Here is a 26,569-nt window from a genome sequence, read left to right on the forward strand (position 1 = left end):
ACATTTTTGCCAACGTGTAAAGTTCAGCATTGAAAAATGCAGTAATCTGTTGATATTGGCGGTGTCAAGCTCTATCGAGTGAGCGTTGCCAAGTTGGAAAAAAGGAGAGGAGGAAACATGAAGACGGTACGAGGCGTGGGGAGATGCCAGATCTGGCAGAGATGTGCAGAGTCTACTTCTTCACAGCACCTAAAGCTGCTCTCCACAGACGGGGAGGAGGCTGTTGAGTCGGCTAAAGAGCATGTGTGGTTCTTTGCTGAAAATATTATTAATTACTGTAAAAAAAGAAAAAAGAAAGAAAGACAACTGTTAGCACCAGCGGTTGTGCATTTGTCTGCGCTGCAATTATTGTTAACATTCACAGTTAGCTGAAGCCGATCTATTGACTGTGTCGAGCGAATTTAAATCTGCTCAGCACCTGCACGCCGTTGGCGCTCTTGTTTTGCAGAGCAAAAATGAGCAGATGCATATGTGTCATTTCTTCTCCTCCTGCTGAAATGTAGACGGGGGGGAAAAAACGAACTTCCTACATGCAGTCTGTCTACCATAATCACACACCTGCTCAAGCCTCTCTGATATCAGAGACGGAGTAATCGTTCCATCTCGCGTTTCAAACAAAAATGTCAGCCAAGGCAGCGTGACGTAAACTTTGTAAACTATTCCCTGAATGAGCGGTGCTTACCGAACCTCGATTCCTCCCCGTACTTTCCGCTCAGATGTTTGCCTAAGCCTGCGTTCACTTTTTGCATGAAATATATTTGTGACTCACTCAGGAGGCTGAAAGCATTTTTGTTTGACAACTTCCTTTTTTTGGACTGCTGCGGATTACGGATTGTTTTTGTGTCGCAAAATTCCAACAGCGGCACTTTAAACGTGAAATACTGCATGTGCCGCTGAAGAGATGGAGCAACTGGGAATTATCTCTTTGTTTAAGTTGCTTTGCCAGAGGCGTTAATAATCCAACAAATTGCACTTGTTGCCGTAGAGTCGGGTCAGGGTTGGACAAAATGTTTGTTATTACAGGCTAATCATGGGAGAGCTGCTGCTGCCCCTTGTTAACGGCGTCATTAGCGGCGATGCAGCTCACAGAACAGGACAAAGAAGAGTATCCACGCTGTGAGGAACAACATCTGTGTCCTGTTTTCAAAACTTTTTTTTTTTTTCTCATTCTGCCCTCAGAGTTCACATCCATTACGGGAGAGATGGCAACGTGATCCTTGAAAACAAATTCAGACGTATCCACAAACTGGCCCTTTGGTAGCCGGCAGCAACAATGAAAGAAAAAAAGAAAAGAGAAATACCCTTGGGCTTTTGTACACATGAATATGTTTGCTACAGCACTGGGCCGCAAACATTAACAATGCAGGAAAGGGGGAGAAAGATATGTTCCACACCGCGGCTTGTTGAAAGGAGGAGTTATCAGTTATATTTGTCAGAAGCTCAGCATCATAATGTTCACCGATGCCTGGCAGCTTGAAAAATCGGTTTGAAATTTCACCCTTGGAACGTCTCGTATGGGTTTAATGTCGAGCTGACGCAGCAGCATGTCTTTGCATCACAACTTTTCTGCTTTTTAGCATTAGAAGTATTGATAATTGAGTGTTCACAGTATACCCATGCTTTTATTTTGTTTTTTGTTTTAAATCGATGATAATCCGCGTGGATGGTCTCGTGAAAGGAAAGGGCAGAGAAAGACAAAGAGACGTCTGAGAAAGAAATTAGAATATGAGTATTCACGCAGTATTGAAACTAGAAAGAATCTCGCTAGAGTGTATAAAAACCTCTGGCCGGGTGCAACACTGAATAATCGTGCACCGTCTAAAGGGCTGCCCTGTTCTTGCAATTTCAATAAAACTGAAGGAAAAAATAAAAGTCATGAATCCATCTCAGTCTACTCCAGAATCATTGGAACCATATGTGGGACAATGCCCACTTGCCCACCCAATTTCCTGCCTCATGCGACGCGACTAAATCAGCCTCCTGGGTTTCAGGAAGATCGATCCAACAGGTTTAGGATAATACTTCAGAGATCAGAAGAAAGAAAAATACAAAGGACGTCATCACTGAACCGGAGGAAAATGGAAGTTTACCATGAAAACCTGCTGCGATTCGAACGAGAAGCTATCAAGGGTTATAGGTTCCACAATAATACCCACTATTGATCATAAGATGATCTATCAACCGATCAATGAGCACTGCGTAGACAACACAGGCCCCACAAAAAGTAAGCGGTGATTCTTCTTGCAAAGTTTTGTACAGTTAGTACATGTACATGATGTATTTATATACTGTAATTGCAGCCTTACAGACTGCCTCCTGACAGCTTTGTGTTTTTCTTTGTTTTCAGTGAGGTAAACATTTTCTCTTAATTAAGTGTCAAGAATCGTAACCCCTCTTTACTCAGGTCGTGTGAGGCTCACTTCTTCTTCTTCTTATCTTAATAGTATATGGTGAAATACGACCTTTTGCAACCCTGGACCGGACAGCGCTGGGACATCTGAGAGCAAATACGCCATCCTGATCGTCGTTTTCACATCGTTTCCAGTTTAATGATCATTCAATAACAGGAAGGAAGTGATAAGAGTTGAAGGACTTGGCATTAATGAGCATGACTGTGAAAGGCCCGTTTGACGGCGTTCATCTCTGGTGAAGAAAACCCACATTTAATATGTCCAATTCATAGAGAGTACAAAGCCCACGTGAATTCATTTTGTCTCCTTTTAACACAATATATTTTTTAAATTAGGCACATTCAGAAATGAAAGATTATTCAATGAGTACAATAAAAAAGACAAAGAGGAGCGAGACAAAAACAGAACCATTACAATCCATTTGTTAAAATTGCAACAATGAGTCAATAAAATGTGACACATTCCATTACAACATCATGACGCCTCAATTAGCCACATAAGATATAGTCCTTAAGTAGTCTTCCAGAGGCCCTAATCAAACCGTCCCATTGCTCTAGAGTCCCCAACCAAAGGTAGAAAGATTAGAGCAAAGTTCTGGAGCGGTTCCAGCTTGCTGCGCAGGGATATAATTAGCCTCAGGGGTCTTTTTTGGACCTGAACCCCCCGTTCTCCTCCATCATGATTAATTCACCAAGACCTTGATTCTCCTTTGGCATCTGAGAGTAAGCCTGCAAGCCATGAAACCGCCGGGTGGGTTAAGTTCACCATCCAGTTGCTCCGGGAGCTTTCTGATGGAAGATCTTTATAATTGCGTATACAAATTTACATGCGTGGTGTTTTGCTTATTTTTTTTTTAATTCTCGCGGCTAAAGAGAATACATGTAAAGGCGCTGCTATTTATTACGAGTCTTTTTTGAGGTCGGCCAAGGTTGAATTTTGAAGCCGAAACTTGGTAAAGTGTTGAGAAGAATGGAATAAAACCGAGCAGATGCTGTTCTTTGGTAGAGATGAAAGTCTTTCTCCATAGGTTGGCAAATATTTATGTTATGTCACATCAGAACCCAAGAGCAGAGAGGCTCCCTGTGATAAGGCAAACAGAAGCATTTTGGGTTGATGCTGAGTTGTGAACGGAGGAGGGGAACGTTTTAGATTTATTCTGCTGTCAGTTCAGAGGAGGGTGCACGTGTGTGAGTGCATGCATCTCTGGGTGTTGGTGTGTGTGCAATTGTACAGTATGTGTGGCCGTAGATGTCTTCCAAGTCAGTAGACACACTCTGTCACCGCTGGCAAGTAATTGACAGCTTTGCATTTGTGGTGACACAGACCTTGCCTACAATACCTTGTGTGTGTGTGTGTGTGCGCGCGCTTGAGGCTGGAATTCTGCCGTTGCTCGGCTGGGGCTTAAACAAATTCTGCGGGGTGATAAACTCTCTCACCTTTAATCAGCCAAAGGGTTTCCCTTTCTTTCCCGCCTCCCTCGCGTGGCGCTGGCGGGGCCAAAGTCGAGCATTTTCAAATAATTAGTGTCTTCGTTTTTTAATTGCTCCGAGTATTCATTCTGGGGTTTACCAAAGCGGGATAGAGTGGCGTCAAGGAGATTAGAACAAAGCGATAAGGACTATTTGCCTCTGCTTTACGCCATCTGTGTACATAAGGTAGGCTTTAATGAAGCTGCCATTTCAAAAGTCTGAAAAGTTTGTGAAGGAGGCCAAAAGAAAGTCAGACTGAATATGCTGCTCCGATGCCCGAGAGCTTAAATTGCACCGGGGTTAACAGCTGAGCGTATCCGCAACGACCTGCAATATAAAGGATTCGCATTTCACATTGTCCTGGACTCTTTCTTTTTCTTCCTGCGCAGCAGGGCCATCATCATCTGTCAAGACGGTTAGAAGCTAAAAGATTCGAACAAGTAGATGAAGAGAGGCGCGAGCAAAACACAGTTGCAAAAGACATTTTGAGCTCTCTAAGAAGCAGGCAGAATCATTTGCACATATCCATTTCCGAGAGGCTCGACAGCCAGAGAAACGTTATGAATTTGTCTTCCCTTTTCTCTTTCTTTCCTGCTGCCTTCTCGACAAATCGTTATTTTCACTTTTCATTAGTCTGGATCAATAAGGCGGATCAGTCGCTCGTGGCGCGGGTGCTGCATGGCAGACACGCTCCCTCGACTCTTTTTTTTCCCTCCTCCTCCCTTGCTCTCTTCTGCCCTATTGCCGATTTTTACCGTCTTTTTGCCACCTCCTCCAGCGAGGGAGGTTGTGGGTAAGGGGCTTTTCAAGGACCCCGAGTAGGAGACATGAGCCGGCAATTGCTTCGGAGTGACTCGGCGAGGCAGAAACGGCAAAGCTGAGCGATAAACCAGGAAAGTTTCATGAAGAGCCAGTAATCTCTCTAGGCTTCAGTAATAATGTAGGACGAGGCTGCGTTCGGGGGGGGGTTGTAAATTACTGCAGGGACGTAAGGGTCCGTAAAAGACATATAGACACCGTCTGCCAAATGGGAACAATTTACACTGATTTAATACTTTTCCAATGGTCTTATTTTAAAATATGTCAGAATCTACTGTGGATACTTTTGTGTATATTTCCTGTGTATTTTTTTTTTTTAATCTTGCGAGGCACCGCTTAGGTGACGGAACTTCTGCCCGGTGTGTGCATTCGGTGACTAGAGCATTCGGGAGTTGTTGTTCAGCATGGTGGCGTCTTTGCATTCGATTCGGACTCACCCAGCACCGTGAGGCGGGCGGGGCGGGACCTCATGGCGGCCTGGACGGCCTGGCACTCAAACACGGCATCGTCCATCAACTCGACACGCTGGATTCGCAAATGATGCTCTCCTGAGCCGTGGTCACCAATTACCGTGTAACGGGGGTAGCCTGCAAACAGAAAAGATATTGGTGCAGTTCAGTTCAGTTGAAAACCAATCGGGCAGTTTTTGCCAAATGCACCAAGGTGAATTCGTTAGACGCTCCTAGCTAAGTACTACTGGCTAAGTACAGTATTTTAATTAGCATATTGCCAGAAATGATTAGTAAACACATTTCAATTGCAAATACAGTATCCCAGCGTTAAAATGCACAAGTTTGATAAGGTTAACAATAAGAACTGTTAGCCTTACTCAGCTATAGCAGGTGAGGATTAAAGCAGCAGGTTCTTTTCATTTGCATATTTACTCATGCATGCTCGCAGAAAGCTAACACCTAATTTGTATAACAGGTTTTTTTTTTATGGCGTCATGTTAATGAGCTGCTCTGGAGGTTTCTGCATAACAATGTTTTACTGCAACCGTAAACAGCAGCAGCCAGAGTCATGAGCTCTTCAGCATTGCTCTTGCTAAATGATTTATAGTTTAATAATGCAAGAAAGCAGAGCAATATCCAAGAGACAAAGGCATTTTACACAAGTCAAGTGAGACAGTGTTAAATATATCCCTTTACCTATTACGAAAATATGTATTGAGAGTGTGTTGGCGAGTGCACACCTCCACGGGGGGGCGAATAAACAAGAAGGAGGATGCGCTTGACTGGGAAGCTTTCTGGGTTATTTCTCAAACTCTTGGAATTGCTCATCTCATAAGATCCATTTGCTTTCTCTCTCACCGAGTCTTTGTAACTATTGAGGATCGAGTTGGCGAAATCAAATGCGAATGTCTGTTCAAAGTGTGCACTCCAAAAAAACAAACAAAAAAGACAACATTCCGAATTGCTTTTTTTGTCCCGACGGTCCTCGACTGACTGTTCAATGACTTTTTTTTTCTCTCTTTTTTTGGACAAAACCTCAATACTACTTGGAAGTTTGAGGAAAAACAACACCACACATCTTTGTTTCATGCAAGTTCTAGCTTTTCCCAAAAAAATGTCAATGTACCTGTATGAAAGTTGGGTCATTGCTAATAAACATTGAGCCAACATGTCGGCCTTTCGCTTTCAAGACTTTACAGCCTGGTTATACATTTTTTGCACCACAAACAAAAGGAACCGGGCAGCTTCATAACAGCTTTGGAGACCTTGGATTTGGCTTTTTTCCAAAATAAGTCCCGTTATTGACTGTAGCTTTTGAATTCAGTCAAATGCAAAGACGGCGTCAAGAGCTTCGGATGCTTTGCAGGGAAACAAGGCACGCAGGTGCTAAAATGTCACCTCTCTTTGAGTTTGATGTTACTTGCCGACAAGGTGTCCTACGACAGACTTCAGTAAAAGGTGTAGTAAATTGCAAGAGGGTTAACAGAGACACGATCGCACCTCAAAGCATCCATTAATAACATCAATAACCATTGACTGAAAAGGACCTTTCTGCTTCTTTGCACTCAGCACGATGCCTAAAATAGAGGACGCACCATTATGTGCACGAGGTAACCTGGGGAACCATTTTGCCTCAATTTTATGTCCATTGACGAGCTCCTGAGCAATAATTCCATCGCGGATCACAAGGGTAATGATCATTGCGCTCTTCGGAATGATGTGACCTTGGTTTGACTCCAGTGCATATTTTACTTACCCCAGAAAGTACATTTACTTCAAATGCACTTTTGTTTTGCCTGCCTTTAATTGTAGCATGTAAATGTAACTTTCCGCTTCGGAAAAACCGATGATGCGGCCAATTGCCTCATCTGTGCTTCTGGCAAACTAAGACTGATTTTGCTATGCGAGGAAATGGCCGTGTTCCAGTTTCATCTCTGTGCGTTTGCTGCTTCCAAAAATGGTAAAAAAATAAAATAAAATACAAATAAGAATTTGCATTCAGGGTGGATGGCATGCGATAAGAGATTTCTGATGTAATTTGCGAAAAAAACCAGAAACATATTGTAACGAGCATTTGTCACCTTATGAGGTCGTTCCATATGACCAAAGTTATAGAGGCCGATGGAGACGAATCACCTCTGTGTGATCTGTGCATAAAGAACCATCGATCTTAGATCTCTGTGAATTTCAAAAGATACAGTGTGTTACCTAAAGCAAACAAGGTAAAATAGGCCCATTAAGGAGTAATGAATCCATTGGGGGGGATCAATGCTGTACGTGTGTGTGTGTGTGTGTGTGTGTAGATGCTAGAGGCGTGGCCTGGTGATTTACAGCATCCGTCTAGATGCATGTTTCACAGTGTGTCCATCAGGGGATGGAAACATTTCAGCTTTGAGCTTCGAGCAGGTGACTGGTGTTCAGTTTGCTCTCGTGAGAGATGGCATGCACAGAAAGAGAGAGCGAGCGAGAGAGAGAGCATGAGAGAGCTCATTCTTCTATCTCTTCAGTGCATAATGTATCCAAACACTCTCCACTGTGTGCACACCAGGAGAATTCAGTTATATCCGCTTTGTCTGCTCTCACTATCATCGCGTGGAGCAGATCCCCCCCCCCCTCAATGCATATTCATACCATTGGTTGGTATGTTCTGAGCCGTTGTGAGGACTACTTTGCTTTTCTTTAATTAGAGTGTGGGGGAAAAGTAAGACACAAAAATGGAATGAATAGGACATTTTGGGGGACAGATAGGAATCATTGGCTTTTGTGCCGTGACTCCTCGCACTGAATGGTGAAAGAGTTCTCCGGTTTTAATCACTGCTCCCGTGAACGGAAGCCCGTCCCAGGCGGAGCGCAAAAACGCAGCTTCTTTCCATGAATAGCTGAGCAGACCTATATCACGGAAATACTCCATGCAGCATTTGATTGGTTGCACTTTTTATGTATACAGCTGTCACTTTCTTTCGTTGTGTACGTCTCGCGGTGGATGTACCGCCGCTCTTTTACGGCAGCGAGCATTGCTTGTTAAAGCAGGCCGGGGTGATAAAAAGGACAGCTGTGGAGTGCTTTGTTTTAAAAGTCTCATCTCTCTCAGTAGAATACTCTCAGACCCCCCCCCCCCATCTGTGTCATACTGTTGATTCTACCTATCTACTCCAAGCAGGCGGCTATTCTTCATCATGTGCATGATTTGTACTATTTAAGACATGTTGATTCTGACATTGCAGCCAAATGAAAATAAGAAAAGAACGATTGTTGGAGAGGGAAACTGCTTTAAATTGCATCTTCTCTGTGAATGCAAGGCTAAAGGTTGGCCCGCTGTAGTTCTCTTGAGTGCTGCGACCCACCTTGCTCCCTTGTAGTTCCGTTATTGTGCGTTTTGCTCATTTAAAAAACGCGATTTTATCCCCTTTCTCTTGTCTTGTCGGATCAATAAAAATAGAAGAGGGCAAAACAAATTCTACATCTCCGCCACACTCTGACCTTAAATGAAATTGCGCTCTCTTCTCCTTCCCATTCGGTCTCTCATCCTATCTCTCGGAATCATAACTACCCCCCCTCGTCGGCCTGGTCTTCCTTGAAAGGAGACTTGAGGATGGAAGGGCCTATTGTTTGTTGCAACCCTCCAGCCCCCCGGGGCCCGATAAGGACTTGAAGAGGGAATAGTGTGGCTTTACTCAGGCCCTGTCAGCTTCTGAGGTTTAATTACAGCTCACGATCGGTGACAGGGAATGCCTGGAAAGGCGTTTGCTGAAGGTCAAAGGGTAGAAGGCCCCCAGATCTCTTGTGGAACACATTTTTTAATCATTCCCATTGTCGGAAGCCTTCTTGTTTGAAGAGGACTGCATCGGAGTATTTTGCGATGCTTTTGATTCTTCAACGGCCTCACAGACGTGGTGCATGAGGCACATTAGAAAGCCTCCGTCTCTGCCCATACGCACAGCGTAAGTGAAGCATCCCGTTGTGCGGCGAGTGCTTGTGTGCGGATTCATGCAGATATCAGAAGAATGCTACGGCTACATCGGCGAGAGATGTGGGCGCACAATGCTTTTATGGCTTATAACGCAGCGCTTCAAAAAGCTTGTTAATGTTTATTCAGAGGAGTAATATGTTTCCTCGGAATCCACTGGCGTCAGGAATATACATAAAGCGTCGACTGGTGTGGAACAACGGGCTACTATTTGGTTACTCCAAATTAAGCAATAAAGGCGATTATACATGAGCTGCAGTGTAATCGGAGGCAAGCCTACCCTTCAAAAAGTCGTTCAGCTTCCCGGAGCAGCAGAGAGAGAGACCAGTGCTCAAAGGATTTCAGATTGTTTTTGAGTTTTTGTACTCAGAAACAGTCAGGAAAACATTTCTGATTCTACCGGACATCGGCGTTTGTCTGTCGAGCAAAACAACTCAAGAAGTTACACACGAATCTGAATGACATTTTCTAGAAATGTTGGGAATGTTACCAGGAACAGATTATTTCATTTTGGTGATGATCCAGAAGAGATAATGGATTCTTCATCACTTTAAACTTTTCGTTAGCATTGCAGTCAATGGAGCTTCATAATTTAGTTCAATTATTAACCAATATTTATAAAATGTGACACAGTCATGTAGGGTTCTGGATCGGATCGAGATTTTTCTAAAAATGGGGGCACACTTACGTTTCGGCCTACTATGCATTTAATATTAGAGACAGAGATTTGTAACAAGCATCGATCTTATAGCTGAGTCAATTCCACATAGGAGCAGGTCAATGGATTTGTTCTATCTTTAACACCCGAGGAAACAGATCCAGTTGAAATTGGGGTAAACTTTCACAAGAGAATCTTACCAGAGAGATCTCTGCCGACTCCCAGTGCCAGCCCGTCTTTGATCCACAGGACAACGCCATGGTAACCAGGGATGGTGCATGGTAGCGTCACAGGCTGGCCCGCCACCACCACCAGGTCCTGTGGCTGCTGGGAAAACATGGCCTTCACCCCTACGGAATGAAAGAAGCGGGGAAAGGTCAAGTCTGGCCCGTTTGAATCATCATGCCATTTTAATGCAACCCGCAGAAGGGACCATCGGAAATTCAAGATCAAATCAATTCTTCAAGGGTTTGATGAAGGAGAACATGCTGTACTGCCCATTTCCACCAATTCCTGGCAAACCTGAAGGGCTCGTTCAAGCGGAACTCATTTTACAAGTCGTGAGACAGAGCCAGAATTCCGTACGTGCATCAGGGGTGTCAGTTCAGCGCCGATCCCGAGGCGCAGGCTAAGAGACATCCGTCACAGTTCATTTATAAAGGACGTCACCGTGCGGATGAACCGGGCCCGCTACGCCGCGGCAGAACACACGGCCATCTGCCAACACGGGCCTCGTCGCATGCATTAACGCACGCTCACACCCGTGTATTCCACCTGTGCTACTGCTATTAGCTGCACTTTGGTAGCGTGTGTTCAGGCGGAACGTGGTGAGCAGTGAACTCCATTAGAGGCAGGCTGTGCGTTGAAGGGGGCGGTGCTCGGCGGCGGGTTTAGCGTTGTGGAGCCGAGTTGAGGGTTCAGAGCGGTTCTGATGTTTCGTCAGACGCACTGGCAGGCTGCTTATAACCAAAGCGTATGCACAGACAGACAGTGACAGGCATCCGGGCCTCTGATGTTGAAGCGTAAACCACAGCAATAAAGTGACGTCTTTTATTTTACTGAAAGTGTTTTGTTCTTTTTCGCAAACATCAATTTCTTCAGATCATCGTATTTTCTTTTTTTTTTCAGCAGGTAAATAAAACTAATTTGCTTTTGCCGAGTGCAGCGCGGCAACATGAACATGTGCTCCGATTGAACTGAAACGGCGATGGCAACGTGGATGAAAGCATGTCTTCATCTTACAGCATCTTCGTACCACTGCAGCGCAGCGTCTGCTCTTACCTTAAGAGGAAATGACTTATATTTTTGCCAAGGCGGACAACTGATTGCCTTTTGTTGAGCGATTTCAAAGCGCATCTCGATGAAAGATCATCGTCCTGAAAGAATAGATTCTAATTCAGTCGGAACATGTCGTTAAAACGCTCACAAGTCAATTCCTCAGCCCGAAACTGAATCCGCCGTGATGGATAGCTTGTTAAAGAAGTCAAGCAGGACTTTTCTCATTGATTCATGCACTCTCGCCCTCGTGCACGCTCACGCAGACAGAATGCGCTGCCTCATTTTAATATAGATGCATTGCTAAACCAACATCGGAATTATACGCTGTTCCTCCAAGAATATAATGGCCATTTCATCATCTTGAGACTGAACAACTTCTCCCTGGCTAACCAGGCCCTTCGTGAATATGCAAGTAGTGTGTGGGCGCTGTGTGCCGGATGAGACTTTATTCCACCATACGTATTGCCCTTCAAACCGAGACAGCTCTGTTCACTTCTGGCTGCATTTCCACGTGATGAGCTTATCTAAGATGTGCTCGGCTACGCAGCCAGCAGCGTGCCAACACACAGACAGCTCCTCGACAGATCTGTTGGCATGTTCTGGGGGGAAAAAAAATGTTGTAAACGCCAGGGAATCTTTTATCTGCGCTGTCATGACTGATATTATCAAGCGGTTCAGCCTGCGCTGTGTTTGATTCGACACCGGAGTCTCTTGGCAGCACACTTCCTGCTTACTTCCTACAACGTGCCTACATCACCGATTCTGTCCTTCCGCGGGTCCCCCCGTGCATCATGTGTCTCGAAAAATAAACCAGAAAGAAAGAAAAAAGCTATCAGTGGGAGATGATATTCCGGAGACAGCCTACCCGAGCGGCATGGCGTCAGCTTAATTACGGCGTTCAATTAGGTGCGAAGAGTTCTGAAGCATTGTCAGAGCCCTCTTGTTTTATGCCATCTGCACAGAGACAGATTTTAGCACATTTGCAGCGAGAGTTCGCTCTATGTCTCTACTGTGAAAAGGCTGTAAACAAACAAACAAACCGTTGACTTGACAACCCCCACCTTTAAAAATATCAATTAACGTTCGCTTGTGGCTTGAGTTTGAACACTAACTCGGCTCGGATGACTAATTTGACTCTGATTCGACACATTATCGTCACTCCACCGGAACTCCTCTGCCTACACAACGGTTAAATAATCTCCTCTGGGCCTCTGCAGGGAGTCCGGAAAATATGCCCGATGATTAGATTGGGAACCCAAACCTTGAGAGGTGGAAATTTAGTTTCATCCATCCATCCATCCATATTCTTCAGCTTTTCCGCTTTGCGGGTCACGGAGCCTATCTTAGCTTTCTAGGGGTGAGAGGCGGGGTACACCCCGGATGAGTCGCCAGCACATCGCTGGGCCAAACAGAGACAGACAAACATTCACTCACACGCGACAACTTGGAATAATCAATTATCTTAAATCGGAGGTGGGGGAGACTGAAGAAGCCGGAGAAAACCTACACGGACACGGGGAGTACATACAAACTATCCAAACAAAGTTAGAGTCTGTGTTTTTTTAGATTAAGCATTTTAGGGATTCTTACATTATTTAAGAATTATTTCAGTCTACGCCAGGTTAGAAAAGATCCTTTCAGGTCAATGAAAACACAACCGGTGACTGGCAGAATCGCATCCTCAACCAACACCAGCTTGTACTTGCCACTCGAGCAGTTAAAGATGACCTCCTGCATTCAATTTAAAGCCTGGCTGACTCTTGCGAAAAAATGGGAGCACAGGAGCAAATAAAATGTGCGACTTGTTTGCGAGGGCTGCATTTTATATCAAGGATATTATCCGTACCTCGGATATCTCTGTCATACCTGCCAAAGTATTCCATCACTGGGCATCAAGGCGAGGAAACAAAAATATATTCAAAAGTAAAATGGCCAATTAAAAACCAACAGCCTCAGTTTAGACTGACGATAATATGAGGGGAAGCGGGTTATTGTGCTCAAGTGCCCACACAGCTGAAGATCCATGTTAATAGCACTTTATGACGCATCCTAATGGGGTTTACAAGAGAGCAGGGTAAAACATAAATAATACAATTAAAAGCGGCATAGGCGTGATGGTTTACTGTGGGGGGCTCGAATTCAGAGCATGGTACTATAAATGTGTCAACACTCGGAGCAGAAGAAAGCAAGTCAAGTACTTCGTTTTTGTGTGTTTTCTGGTACGAGAAGTGACAGTTGCGGAGAAACGTTTCCCATCCGCACTTCGGAGCCGTCCATTTATTCGGAGTCATTTCATGAGCTGATCTGAAAGCCCCCCCCCAAAGGCGCATGGCAGATTTCATAATGCAATGGCGTCCTTTAACTTTAATGGAAGGCAGTATGTTAGGAGGATAAAGAAGTGTAACAGCTGACAAAAAAAAAAAATAGAACAATGGTGCTTTTACATTTCAAGGAGATGTCAAAGGCCAACATACCTATTGAATATATTCAGATAAGAGACTGGCAAGGTAAAATCCTCGGGCTCATGACTACGGATTGAATATTAATCCATTCCATCTGTTTACGTGCATGAAATAATTGAAAGTCCTGCATTTAGAAAGGTCAAGCCAGGGATCATTAATGATGGCTGCCAAGTGTCTTCCAATAGGTGCACATCTCCATCTCTGCAACGTGGACCACCACTTTTGCACCGCGTGACGCCGGTCATTTTGCTCCACATAATTTGTTTGCTATTGGAAGGCCGCTGCATTTCCACACACTCCAGCACAATTTTCTCCTCATTGCTAACTGCCCGCCCAATTTCACCGCTCTTTGCCAATCATAGCTGGAAATTACCATTATGGACACACATTCAACCCACTTCAGAGGGATAATCGGCACGCCGTCTTCGCGGCGTTCTGCCACACATCGCTAAAGCTTAGCCCAGGATCATAATCAAAAACAATTATACCTCCGGCCTGGACATTTTATATCCAAAACTGTAGACGCACAGGAAGGCTGCAGAATGTAGGGGATTGGCACGTTAACGCGGTAGTTTTCAGCGGTGTCTAAGTGGAAGGAGCCGAGACAGAATCCAGGCTTATTTTTATCTATAGTCTATGGCTGTTGCCCTAGGTGACAGGTTCTCCGAGTGTAATGCAGGTGTATTTTGAGAGTGAATAAAGATACTCCGATTGATCCGACCACAATGACCGTTGGGATTGAACTAAAATGAAAAATACAACCTACTCCACCTGGCAGCCCCCCCCCCCCCCCCCCCCAATGGTCGACTAATTAAACAGCAAGGTGGAAACTCACCCCAAAGGAGCAAAGAGAGAGTGATGAGACTTCCTTTCCAGGGTTTCCATTGCTTTGGGAATTATTGCTTAGTGATTGCATCTTTAATTGCAGCGTCCTGCAGTTCATCAGCAGCATCTACAGTAATTGCTGTTACTGTGTGGGTCAGTAAATCGGATTAGCTGTGATGGATTGACTCGAGTCGCACTCGATGGAGCACAAACGTGTTAATGTGACGAGTTTCCACGTTGGCTCAATCAAATATTATCCAAAGTTATGCTCAGCTCTTCTGCACAACAGCCGGAAATATTTTAAATATTGCCTTTTTTTTTCCATCATGTTGAAAAATAGGTCCATTTGGCTGAATTTGCACCTATATCCAACTGGGTCTATTTTGAGCCCAATACTCACCAAAGTTTCATGGAAATGCACATTTTGCTGACAAACCAAAAAACAAAGCGACACGGATGAAAAATCTCGTCAATAAACGCCAATATTTGCCTGAAGTATGAGGACATGGAGGCTTTTATTGTGCAGATGACTCTTCGTCTGAGTTCAAATAAAGGACGTCCCACCATTCAGAGAAGGGGTCAACTACAAGACTTCTTTATAAACGCAAACCAATTTAGAGAAATGTCTCACCGTTGAGTTATGCAAAGTGGAAATAGCCAAAAAAATAATATATTTAACCTTACAGAAAAAAATGGATGACAAGGCTGGATCTTTGCCGTAGTCGCCATTGTGAGGCTCCCGTGGATCCCAAATGTAACAATTAGATTTTGATTCTGTAATTTCTCACGTTGCAACCCGTATTTGTAAAATTGTGGACATAACTTATGACGTCCGTGTCATTTAGTGTCACTTTTGACAAAAGCAATGTCATTATTTCCAAAATATAATCCCTCAGATGCATCCGGCAAACGTTACCCAGAATGAATATTTCATGAAGCCCTATCAGAGCCATTACAGCAGGCATGTATTACTATCAATCTGTCTTCCCCATCACAATGTTCAGATCCTTTCCCCCCCGCTTGTCCACTTGTAAAACAAACACTGCAGCCGACTGAATGTAAGACAGGCCCATCTACGCTGTGATGGCCGCCATTACGAGTAAGACTTGTCTGTGCAAATACAAATTCATGAAGCAAGGAAGATAAGCATCAGTGCTGCCGGAAGACATCGTATTTATGCCCTCTCTCACACTGTGCATTAGTGTAGCATGACAGTTGCCAAAGCATAATCAAGACGGATCTCCTCCGATGATGGCTTCTAAAAATCACAAATGGTCACAGCGGGAAGGCCTTGCAGGCACCGCATCATTAGACATGGCCGGGAGAAGAGGGATTTCACGGACATCAGAAACCAGAGTGTTAAGACCCACAATCCGTTTATAACGTTCCACTTCTGATATAGGTTTATGGATTCAGATGGCAGAAAGAGATGTGGAATAATTCTAACCACAGGATCGAGATGTGTAAAGAAATCTGTTTTAACATCTCGGATGACTGTTAAAGAAGGGCTGGAAACTTTATCAAAACCTTCTAAAATGTTACAAAGTCTTCATAAATATTCACTTCTGGACCTGCAAACGTTGTTCTGGAAACACAAGACATTGTGATTGCACTTTTTTGTTGTTTAGGAATCATTTCCTGGGGTTGCTAAGATAACTGCAATTCAAAGAGAATGGTTTGCATATTCCACTCAGATGGAAATGCGATTGAAACCCACGTAAGCGTTCCCTCCCCTGGCTGCCATTCATTAAAAAAAAAAAGTGAGAGGAAATGAAACGATTTGTCTTGCAAACTGGATGATTTCTTTAACTTTCAAATGTGCATAGATGTAAAAGTGTTGCAAATGAGTGCAGGAGATGGAGACGAGAAGACGTTTGGGAGTTAAGATTGGCCCTTCTGTCCCCAGTCTAATCCATCATTGCATCCCGTGTCTTCAGATCGCTCTGTTGCTGTGGTATTTGGAAGTTTGTTTGCAGAGCTCAAGACCGGTTATTGTGTCTTTGCTGACGCATGTCCCGCTTGAATGCTTGCAGAGTCCGTGGATGTCAAGAAACTCGATGTTTTGCGAAGGGAATACAATGTTTGCACTGGCAAAGGGCCTTGACGGGCGCACATTGGGATTGATCATGTTCATTACGGACAGATGAGCTTTGGAAACAAATTCAGGTGGTTGATTTGATGGATGTGGTGCAGAGAAGGCTTCTGTCCAGCAGGGCATGGCGTACACTTTAAAAGAGTCCCATTCTTCTATTACATGTGTCACAGGCACAGAAATCAACATTAAGCTGCCTTTTATCCAGCACATAACTCATATTTTGCGTGCATGGCTGACAAGATAAAAGTGTACCTTGACTTTCAAGAGTTGAAGCACTTATTTTTGTGTGTGTCTGTTTGAGTGACATTAAATCAAGAAGTAGCTCAAAGCCCTCTGAAAACAAAGGCAAAAGGGATTCGCCTGCGTGCGGCAGGAGGTTTCGGGCAAGGCATGCAATTCACAAAGGTTTTGAAAAGTCTTCATCATTTCAAAAGGTCAGTGGCAGTATTTACTCACGTAGCTTTTAATATCTAGGCCAAATACATATTTTAGCTATTAGCCGGGAAGTTAAGTGGCTAAACATGTCACAGTCTCGGCAATATTTAATCAAACACTCGCCTTAGGGCACCAACATTGTTTTCATTATTCCACTGAAATGAATAGAATACGGTAGATTATTTAACATCAATGTGCAACACAACAAAACACTAAGTGCATGTTGCACGAGTCGAAGGCTCTAGCGCGATTATATATTTGGTTTAGGAACTGGAATAAACCAAGGCGTGTGTGTTCTTAGATTAGATACGTGCATCGTAGGGGAGTAGGTAAAGGCATGGCTGAATAATGCACAAAGGCAATTCTTATTAAAACTATCTCTAATTATCTGCTACGACATGGACGAACTTCCCTTCATTGTGGCTCCACTAAAAAAAAAAAAATCCCCATCTGTGTTAATATCAGAATGACAAAGATGTGGATACACAATGTGCTAAACCGGATATCATCCCCCTTTTAATAATGTTCCAGTTGCATTTCTGGGATTCTTTTTCTTTTTTAGCAAACACCAAGGAGAAAGTAAAATGACAAAAAAAGGAATGCCATCTCATTTAGAGAGTTGCTCCGAGTGAGCTTCCTCGGACTCATAAAATCCCCATTCGTCGCCCTCCAGACGGAGGAGACATCCATTTTCCTCTCATTGGCTTCAGCTATTCGCTTTCCCCTTGGAGACAGCCTCATCACATTCTTCTTCACTGGCTTGGTGTGACATTGAAAGAGACCCCTAATCAAAACATTTGTCTTTCTTACAGCCGGCGCTCCGACCGGTGAATGAGAGCTGACACCGGAGGAAGATGCATTTGTCCCAATCAAGGCCTCGTCTCCGTGTCACCACTGGGCCTGTGTTTTATCTCGACACGGCACTGATGAATCTGCTGCTTAGCCTTGATTTGGAGGAGCGGCTCGCCGTTGCCAAAGTGCCAGGTTAAATCACAACAACAGTGATTCAGCCGTGGCCATTACCGGCAACGCAGACGTCTCGCCTTCCTCATAAATGTTGCGCCGATGATCACCGCCTTCCCTTCTGTCAAATAAGCTGCAATTACAATTATGTTGCATTGAATGGACTGCATTTTTTTTCTCCTTCATATGCCTATTTCTGTTTATTACGTCTCCGTGTGATCGTCCTGGGTTATCTGATCTCTTCAGCACAAGGAATATATCAAATCTCAGGGTGTTTTTTTATATTCAGATCGTGGGAATAAGAAGGTAACACTATTCCACAGGTGTTGTAAAAGTCAGTCTGACTACCTTCATGTTCACACTGTCACATGGGCTGTAATGAATGCCAGCACCTCATGATGCAGCTTACAGATATAGTTAACTCGCTATTGTTGGGCAACAGCACTAACCACTGCGCCACCATACTGCCCTGAACCGACTACAAGTTTAATTAAAAAGTCGGGCCTTGTCTTCTCCACAATCTACCTAAAATATTCACTAACAGCAGTAAACCCTCTCATGACACATTTTCCACCCTCGAGCAATAGCAGAGCTGCTATAATACTGCCCCCCCCACCCAGTCTTCCAAGTTACCCCCCTGTCTGGTTAGCAGGTTGTCGCCTGTCAGCAGGTCTACTCATAAAACAGAGGGAGGGACAATAAGTGCAATACACTGGATTTAACCAAATGTGTCTTGCAAGTGCAAGTGGGGAAAAAGCTTTTTGGAGAAAGGTGTGTGTGTGTGTGTTGAGAGAAATGAGAGGCAGGCTCCTACAGCGGCTGTCAGACGGAGGAAGACCAAGAAATGCTGTTGCAAGACAAGAAAATGGGACTTTATCAAGGTGTGCTGGGGGGTGCTGACATGAGATAAGAGGCCTGAGTTGGAACCACATTATGCCGCACCTTCACTAAGAGGACTCTGCCAAGGCGGTAGTAAAGCGCTCCATTTCGGAGCGGGAGTCACCATGATACTTGTCTGCAGAAAGCCATTACCTTTCAAGTATACACTCTACCTTTAAGTGCATATAAGGCAATAAACGGACACTCTATCCTCTGGATATTGGATTCTCCAAAAACCTTTCTTTGAAATCTGCACTCAATTGGACAAAAAAGGTTATTTCCAGAAAGCAACGTCTTTTAACCAACGGGAAAAAGGGTGGCGAGCCATATCGTGTTTGAAATGGGATGTCAGCCTTTACGAGTAATGTGGTTTACGGTGAGAACATCAGCCCGGATGACTGTCGGCGGCGTCTGGTCGTCATGCACGTTTGAGATCGGCGCTCAGCAAGCACGTCCTCGATCGCCCTCTACGAGTCTATTTGGCTCTGCAGCGATGCATCACCATGCCCCGAATGGGACCACAACCCCCCCCCCCTCCCTCTCGGACTTGCTTTCCTCTCAATCAAAGCTTCATTTGCATTCCAAAGTAGCATTTTTACAACCATGGAGAGGACATAAAATCACACCTGCCATCGAATAAAATGATGTACGAAATGATATAAAAGCAAGAGCTGGCAGAAAACTAAGCTTCTCATATTTTACGTCATTTACAGTACATTAGCAAAGCCATAAAAGTGCACAGCTGTGCGGGATGCAGTAGTCATAGGATTTAAAGCAGTAATATAAATGTGAGGGTAATGATAGACAACGGTTTGCCCCCCCCCCCCCCAAAAAAAGAAAAAATATTTGTTTTTACTTTTTGCATTTCCTCTTTGGATTCAAGCAACTGTTCAAAGAGCCGTTTGTTTTAATCCATCTGATTGAGGGAGACTGCGAGTCTTTTTGCCAGGCTTGTACTTGCAAGGCTGCCTTCAACAGATGCTAAATCTTCGTTGCTCAAATCTTTTTTTTAAAGGAGCATTTTTTTCAATCCATAAAGCACAATCTACCCATCAATCATTTTCACCGGCGTCAAGGATGCGCTCGTCTCAAAAATCACATCTGTTTGAGAAGTTCAGCAAAGACGCATCGCTAAAGCTAAGCTGGAAAGCTGAAGTGGTTTCGAGCACGATTGGTGAGAGCCGCCATGCCCAACCAGATTGACGAGGATTACTGCCGCTGGTTGTTGTTGATAAAACTGCGAACATAGAAGCTCTAATTTTCGGTGGATTACGAGTTTGATGCTGAGGCTCAGGTACCTCTTGTCTCAGGTTACTGCCTCTCAACACTCATGCCCGCCCCCCTCTCGGGCACTTTGCCACATCTAACTCAGCATCCTGGTTAGAAGACTATGAATCCCTTACTGATTTTTGCACTGTGCAGAGCCTGCTTAAGTTCATTGCATCACCGTGTGTAATGACAATAAAGTGATATTCTATTATATTCTATGAAGCCTCAATAAGGCTTTTTTTTTTTTAAGAGTACTCCTTTTTTCTGCACCTATTGAGCTTTCTTCTGCCGATAGCTTTGCCCGGGGCCATGATTGAGCTCCTGATAAGGAGAGAGCTTTGAACCCCCTCCTCCACTATCCCAGAACCCCACCCAACATTGTCGCAACTTATTTCGTAAATTGACATCATCTTTTTTTCCCCTCGTTAATTTACATTTCCTAGGCTAGAAATAGATTTGCTGTTTTTTTAAGGGAATACAAAGGAAGTTATCCCCATTTTGTTCCGTCCACACTTTTAACACAGTTGGGTGTCAATTTGACAAATTATTCTGACAAGGCTTATACAACAGGGTGCACCAACCACCCATGTTTACAGCGGAAGCTAAGCTATTTAAGGATGAAGGTCAGACATTATTAGGACTTTTTTTTTTTTATGTAAAACTCCAGCGTCCTCTAACGGGCTCCCAATGGCTCAACAAGCAATGATGAAGTGTGTGACCGATTATGTCCTTTCACACTTTGTATCTCATTAACTTCAGTGGTAAAAGCCAGGCTGCTGCCGATGCCTCTTCCTCACAGTTTACCAGGACAAAAGACGCACCACGCCTTTGGAGTGCCTTGTCGAGAGCTCATTGGGAATGCAGGCCGTTCGAGCCGGAACGCCGTGAAAAGCAGCAATAAAGTTGTCTCACCTTCTGCGGAGTTCTCTCCAGACACCAGCTATGCCCCATTACATCAGATGATCTTCTATTTAAACCTCTTCATAATCCAAGGAAGGTCCTCACCACCTCGCAACTTAGTTCACTTGTGTATTTCACTGTGATGGCACATCTTAAACCGCTCTAAGCCGTGATGACATGGGTTCTAAACCAATTAAAGGTCATCTCGACAGGAGGCATTCGTTGGAGGGAGCCGGACAGGCGACTTGATGCCCTTTGAGGTGGTAAACATGCTACTGCAGGCAGTGCTAACTACTGTGTGTGTGTGTGTGTGTGTGTGGAAGTGTGTTTATTTGTGTCAGTGCTACCCTTCAGCTGTGAATGAAGAAGAGTAGAGGTATGACTAGTCGACAGTTTTAGACCCACCAGGATGACAACTCTCTCCGGCACCTGGCTGAAGAGGAGCAATTAACATGTCACGAGCTGAGCCCTCTGTGCCGAGGTCCCTGGGTCTATCTGACTTCTTTCTCTCTGTCTCTGTATGAAAACTGGCCTCTCTTTTCTTTTATTCTTTTTTGCTGCCATCACTGCCGTTTGCACCCCCCCGTAGACAAATGAACAGACAGAACAAAATCCGCGGAAGCCGACAGCAGGTGCCGACTTTGCCTCCAATTAAAAGAACAGATGCACGGTTAACCACAGATTGTAAAGCCACACGAACGTGTTGTGATATCATACATGCAGCAGCAAACACCACATAAAATAACACATCCCGGAAGAGACAAATTTAAGATTGCTCATAAGTCACACAAAAAACATTTATATTATAGTCCCAAGCACCAGATCAGTTCTATACCGGAATGCAAATTTCCTCTGCCAAAAGCCTCGCTAAATAATCAAAATAATTCATCAACCACAGGCGCAGCATTTGGGCTGGTAGGAAGATTCGGAATGCTGTACTGTATATATAAGTGGCAATTCTGACAGCAATGAGGAATTTGCATTAACTGATCCCTTGAAGCCACGTCATTATTACGACTCAGTTCTTTTCACTTCCACTTTTAAACTTGGCTGGAACAAAGCTGCATATGAATTATGGCTAGCAGGTCTGAACCCATATGCTGATGTTACCTTGCATTATAAATACCTTCAACTGCATTACCAGCATAGAGCAGTATGCATAATACTTCATTAATTTGCAGGTGGATTTTTTTTATGAATATTTTTTTTCTGGTATCCCTGCATCTATGAGGTCTTGTTACAGATCATGAGCGAGGAAGAAGGACGAGAGCTGATGCCCTCGGAAAACATCCCTGTGAGGATGAGAATTTAAATGAGGACGCCGAATACGATTCTTAAAAAAAGAACGGTTTGTTGAAGTCAGGCTCGGATAAGTACCGCCGCGACTTAAAAAAAAAATTACTCGGCTTGCAGAAAACATTTGTGACCATGACAATATTTTATTTGCTGGTGCAAACATACGCCGTTGCAGGTAGGAAAAAAATAGAAAATATTTTGTGGCGAGTGGTTTTTCTTCTTCGGCAGCTGCTGGAATGTTGTTTCTCATGATGCACCAGATGTTTCCAGGGTGAAGCGTGTTGCAAATCTATTCATTGATCAGGATTAATCCGATAAGCCATTTTTCATATGTGCATGTACAAAGACAAGATCCCTCACATACACAGCGTGTGTGTGTGGACAGATGTTGAAGTTGTTATGGACCAAGGCAGAAAGACAATAAGTTGCCAATTCACCTTTTCTGCAAATCTTCAGATGGATTTGAACAAAACACCTTTTGCCGTGCCGTGCCGCTTCAAGTAGCCTCCATCCCCATGAAAGAGCTACCTGTCATTATCTCCGCCAAAAGATACAGATGGATCATGATTAATGTTTTTTGGAATTGTTGAGAACTTTACTAGGAGCAGATTATTCCATTTTGGTGACTTTAATACCAGGGGAAACAGATCCAGTTGAAATCGGGGTAAATTTTCACAATAACAATTTCGTTTCTCTGATTAGCTCCACAAAGGAGGTTCTGTTTCTGCTGCCTTCACCAAGACGCTGTTGAATTAGTAGTGGACAAACGGATTTGTTGTATCTTCTAAAGCTCTGGATCTAGATCCAGAAGAATCCGCCATTACTGAAAGTGTTGCTTTCAGTGAATAACTTATAAACGAACAATGATATCAATGTGGATTTAATCACTAAAGGTTTGTTTTCATGGTTATCAAGGAATCTAAAAAATCTAGATAAAATAAATGTAGAAACCAGAAATCACCTTCAGACTTTGTTGAATCTGTGTCCTCCTTGTCTTCTTTTTTGTCTGGTCGTATTTACTCCAAGCTCAAAGCACAACATTTCTCATTTGGGGAAAGTGACCTCCCTCTCCTTCCTCCTTCCTCCTATCATGGTGGAGCATATTTTTTATGATCTCCAGCATCAGGGATTTTTTCTTCTTTTTTTTATAAACACACTCCATATCATCAAGTGACCCTGGCTCCATGCTGTAAGGCTTCTAATGAGCCCCTTAGCAAATGGGCTAACTTTTTTCTTGTCTGTGCCAATTGAGCTGTGACCCAGCCAATGCCTCTGCAAATCAAAGGCATCTTGATTCCACTCGTTATTTACTTGTGACAGCTAGCAGAGCAACATGATTAAAGCGAGCCAAAGGAAACAGAGGGGAGGAGAAGAAGAGAAAGTCCCATCAAAATATGTGGACCGGTTTTATTTGCTTTGCACTTCAATACAGCTGAAGGGCATAGCTGCCAATTAAAAGCAGAAAGAAAACAAACACAGGCTGCTTTATTAAACTATTTTATATTTAGTAATGATTTTCCGTACAACGGGAAAACATTCATTAATTCCTTGCAATTGCGCGTTTAATTGTTTTGCTTTTCTTTTTTTTAGCTGAATAATTGTTTTCCTTTCTTCGCCGTGCGTCATCAAGCGCCGCGAGCTGCCTCTGCGTTCAGACGTTTGTCTTTTGTGACCTCGCCTCGTGTCCGCCTGAAGGATGCGGCGGAGACGTCGGAAAGCCGACTCGCTCGCGCACGTTCAAAGACGACAATGGCGATTCTCCGAACATTACTGCGATCCGTGGAACGTTCCACGGTGAAACCTTCCTGGTGAGCCTCAGTGCCAGGAGAAACAACCTGACAGTCGATTAAACGTGTTATCAAAGCTCCGTGGCTGCAGCATATGTTGCAGCAGACACACACACACGCACACACACACACACATGCCACACACAATTTAGCCATTAGAGGAAGCTCTTAGATGTCAAGGCAGCGCGTCCTAAAGGAAGCGATGGAACGGGCCTTTGGGGAGCTCAGAGTGAGCGAGGGACTGCATCCAGCCTGTCGCCACCATTGTGGAGAGGGCTTAATTAGGGGTCCGGGCATTTCATTCAGGCAGGCATTAAAGTCAGCTTCGTTTAGCGCAACGGCGCCACGCCACAGTGGGACAACACACACACACACAAATATACACATGCGTGTCTCCGTGGCGACGCTCATCCAGCGGAGCCGAACAATATGCAGAGGGGCAAATTCCTTTCAGTATAATTAATAGGAAGTGTGCCACCTCACCCCCCACCCCCACCCCTGCGGGTGGAGAACACATATTTCATCCTTGATCCTCTTTCCTTACACTCACGAGTCTCATCCGTCATTTTCCTTCATGTGTTTCGCTGCACCAGGCAAGGACGAGGGTCTCTGGATGGAATCATAAAGGACGCTCAGATTGCCGTTACATGGAAGAGGAAATCCCACACATCACACCACAGCGCGTGTTCGTCTCCCGGAAACGACTCGGCTCTTATGCTGCAACAAATTGTTGACTTCTCCCACCGTCTCTTCATCGCCAACTCACAACCGCACAACGAAGAGGAGGCTGGCACCCGGCAGCAATCCGATAACTGCATTGTGCCACTGATTGGAAAACATTTCAAGTGGAAAAATACTCATTCCTTTCCTAATCATAAACAAAACATATCACATCCCATTTCCCAAATTCATAATCTTTACTAAATGCAAGAGGGGGGGGGGGGGGGATAAAAACATCCAACGTTCTTACACTTAGTGTCACTTTAAGCCGAGCGGCCGACTCGCTTTCCGCCACGCCGTCCCGCTTCCCATTCTTTCCAGTCAACTGATCTCTAAACCATTCGTTAGACTCGGGAGCGCACAAGTCATGCGAACGATGTACAGACAGCAAAAAAAAAAAAAAAATGGAGCAAGGGAGTGAGCGAGAGACAGACAGATAAACTCGTCTGTGATGCTAAGTGACGGTTTAACTCGGCGTTTTGCCAGGAGAATGCCGTACTGATGAAAGAGTGCATAAATAAAGGATGCAGAGAAGATGTCAGCCAGCTCCAGGTGAGTGGAAGCGATGGGGAGAGAGAGACAGAGAGAGAGAGTGAGAGAGAGAGAGAGAGAGACAGAGAAGGGGAGTGAACTACTCGGACGTTTCTGGCTAGATTCCCCTGCCCATTACGGAGTCTGGATCTGACTTCACATGCCATTAGAGGCAGTGTAAATCAGCAATTAGGTCTACAAATGAAGAAATGTCAGCGATTACCTGGAGCGCAACAGGCCGACAGACCTCGCCACAGCCAGGATGCCTCGTCTTAGAGCCAGCCAACCACAGCACATGCATTCACCCACCTATCCACACACACACACACATACACACACAGTTCAATTGAGCAGCTCCTTGACTTGTTTTGGCAAGTGGCTGGCACCGAGCTGCACAGCTCAATTAGACATGTTGTTGTAGTTTACAGCACGTATAACAAGCGCTCCCCGTGGAAATGTCAGTCTCTTCTCTCAAAAGGGCAGTCGGGAGGAAGGGATGAAATAATAAAGCAAATATCAGCAAAAGCAAAAAACACATGCTGGTATGCTGGTCTTTGATGAAGGCGAGCGACGGACTCTGACGGATGGATTGATGTGCGCGGCTTCTTGCGGGGATGGGGACAAAAATCTCCATCATCTCACTTTATCCTGCGTTTCATCTACACTTCAATCCGCAGCGGTAATTCTTTCCCATCCTGTGGCCACGAATCCAGGAATCCGGCTCAGAACCTCTTTCCTACGTTATTGTTCCCAACGAAGGTCACGCGGAGCTGAAGCCAATCTCGCCTCGCATTAGTTGTGAGGCTGGTTGAATACTGCGGGAAGCCTTGCCAGTCTCTAACGTGATTGAAAACTGGAGACAATTTAAGGTTCCCAGTAGATCTGATGGGGACTGTGGGGGGGGGGGGGGGGGGGGCAACACGTTAACGTGAATTCGGTTCAGTAGAAAATGCCTGCTTCTCTGCACAGTCACACTTCGAGTGGAGCCTGATCTCTGTTTGTGATGCCGAGCTGAAAGTGTAAGGCCAACGGAACGGAGAGAGAAAGTCCACCACGTCGCGGCGCCGTCAGAAGGGCCGCCCTAATTACGCAGCCACCCAAACAGAGGCCTCCTCTAATCCGCAGGCATACTGGCCTGTCAGGTTTCCTGCAAAGATCAAGAACACACGGCGCACGCAGCGAGACTCCTGCACGCTCACCCTCACCCCGAGTCAGCGAGGCCAGAACTTCGCAGGCGCTGAAGGAAATTTACACGAATATGATGCAATCGAAAAGAGCACGCGGCGCCCCAGATTTAGTCCGAGGCAGCGTTGAGGCAGCGTTGCCGCGAGTCAATTGACGGAAGTGTTTGAC

General features: G+C 44.6%; 1 protein-coding gene across 1 annotated transcript in view; it reads right to left on the minus strand.

The window, feature by feature from the left end:
* Positions 1-10,115, minus strand: part of kirrel3b (kirre like nephrin family adhesion molecule 3b) — a 45,586-nt gene extending 35,471 nt beyond the window's left edge. Inside the window, exons 1-2 of the mRNA XM_068745292.1 lie at positions 9,977-10,115; positions 5,137-5,286 (exon numbers count right to left, since the gene is read on the minus strand). Of these exons, the coding sequence (XP_068601393.1) occupies positions 5,137-5,286; positions 9,977-10,115 (289 nt within the window). The remainder of the gene's footprint in view (positions 1-5,136; positions 5,287-9,976) is intronic.
* Positions 10,116-26,569: the final 16,454 nt, after the last annotated feature.

Source organism: Brachionichthys hirsutus, chromosome 11, assembly GCF_040956055.1.
Source record: "Brachionichthys hirsutus isolate HB-005 chromosome 11, CSIRO-AGI_Bhir_v1, whole genome shotgun sequence".
Classification (NCBI taxonomy): Eukaryota; Metazoa; Chordata; class Actinopteri; order Lophiiformes; family Brachionichthyidae; genus Brachionichthys; species Brachionichthys hirsutus.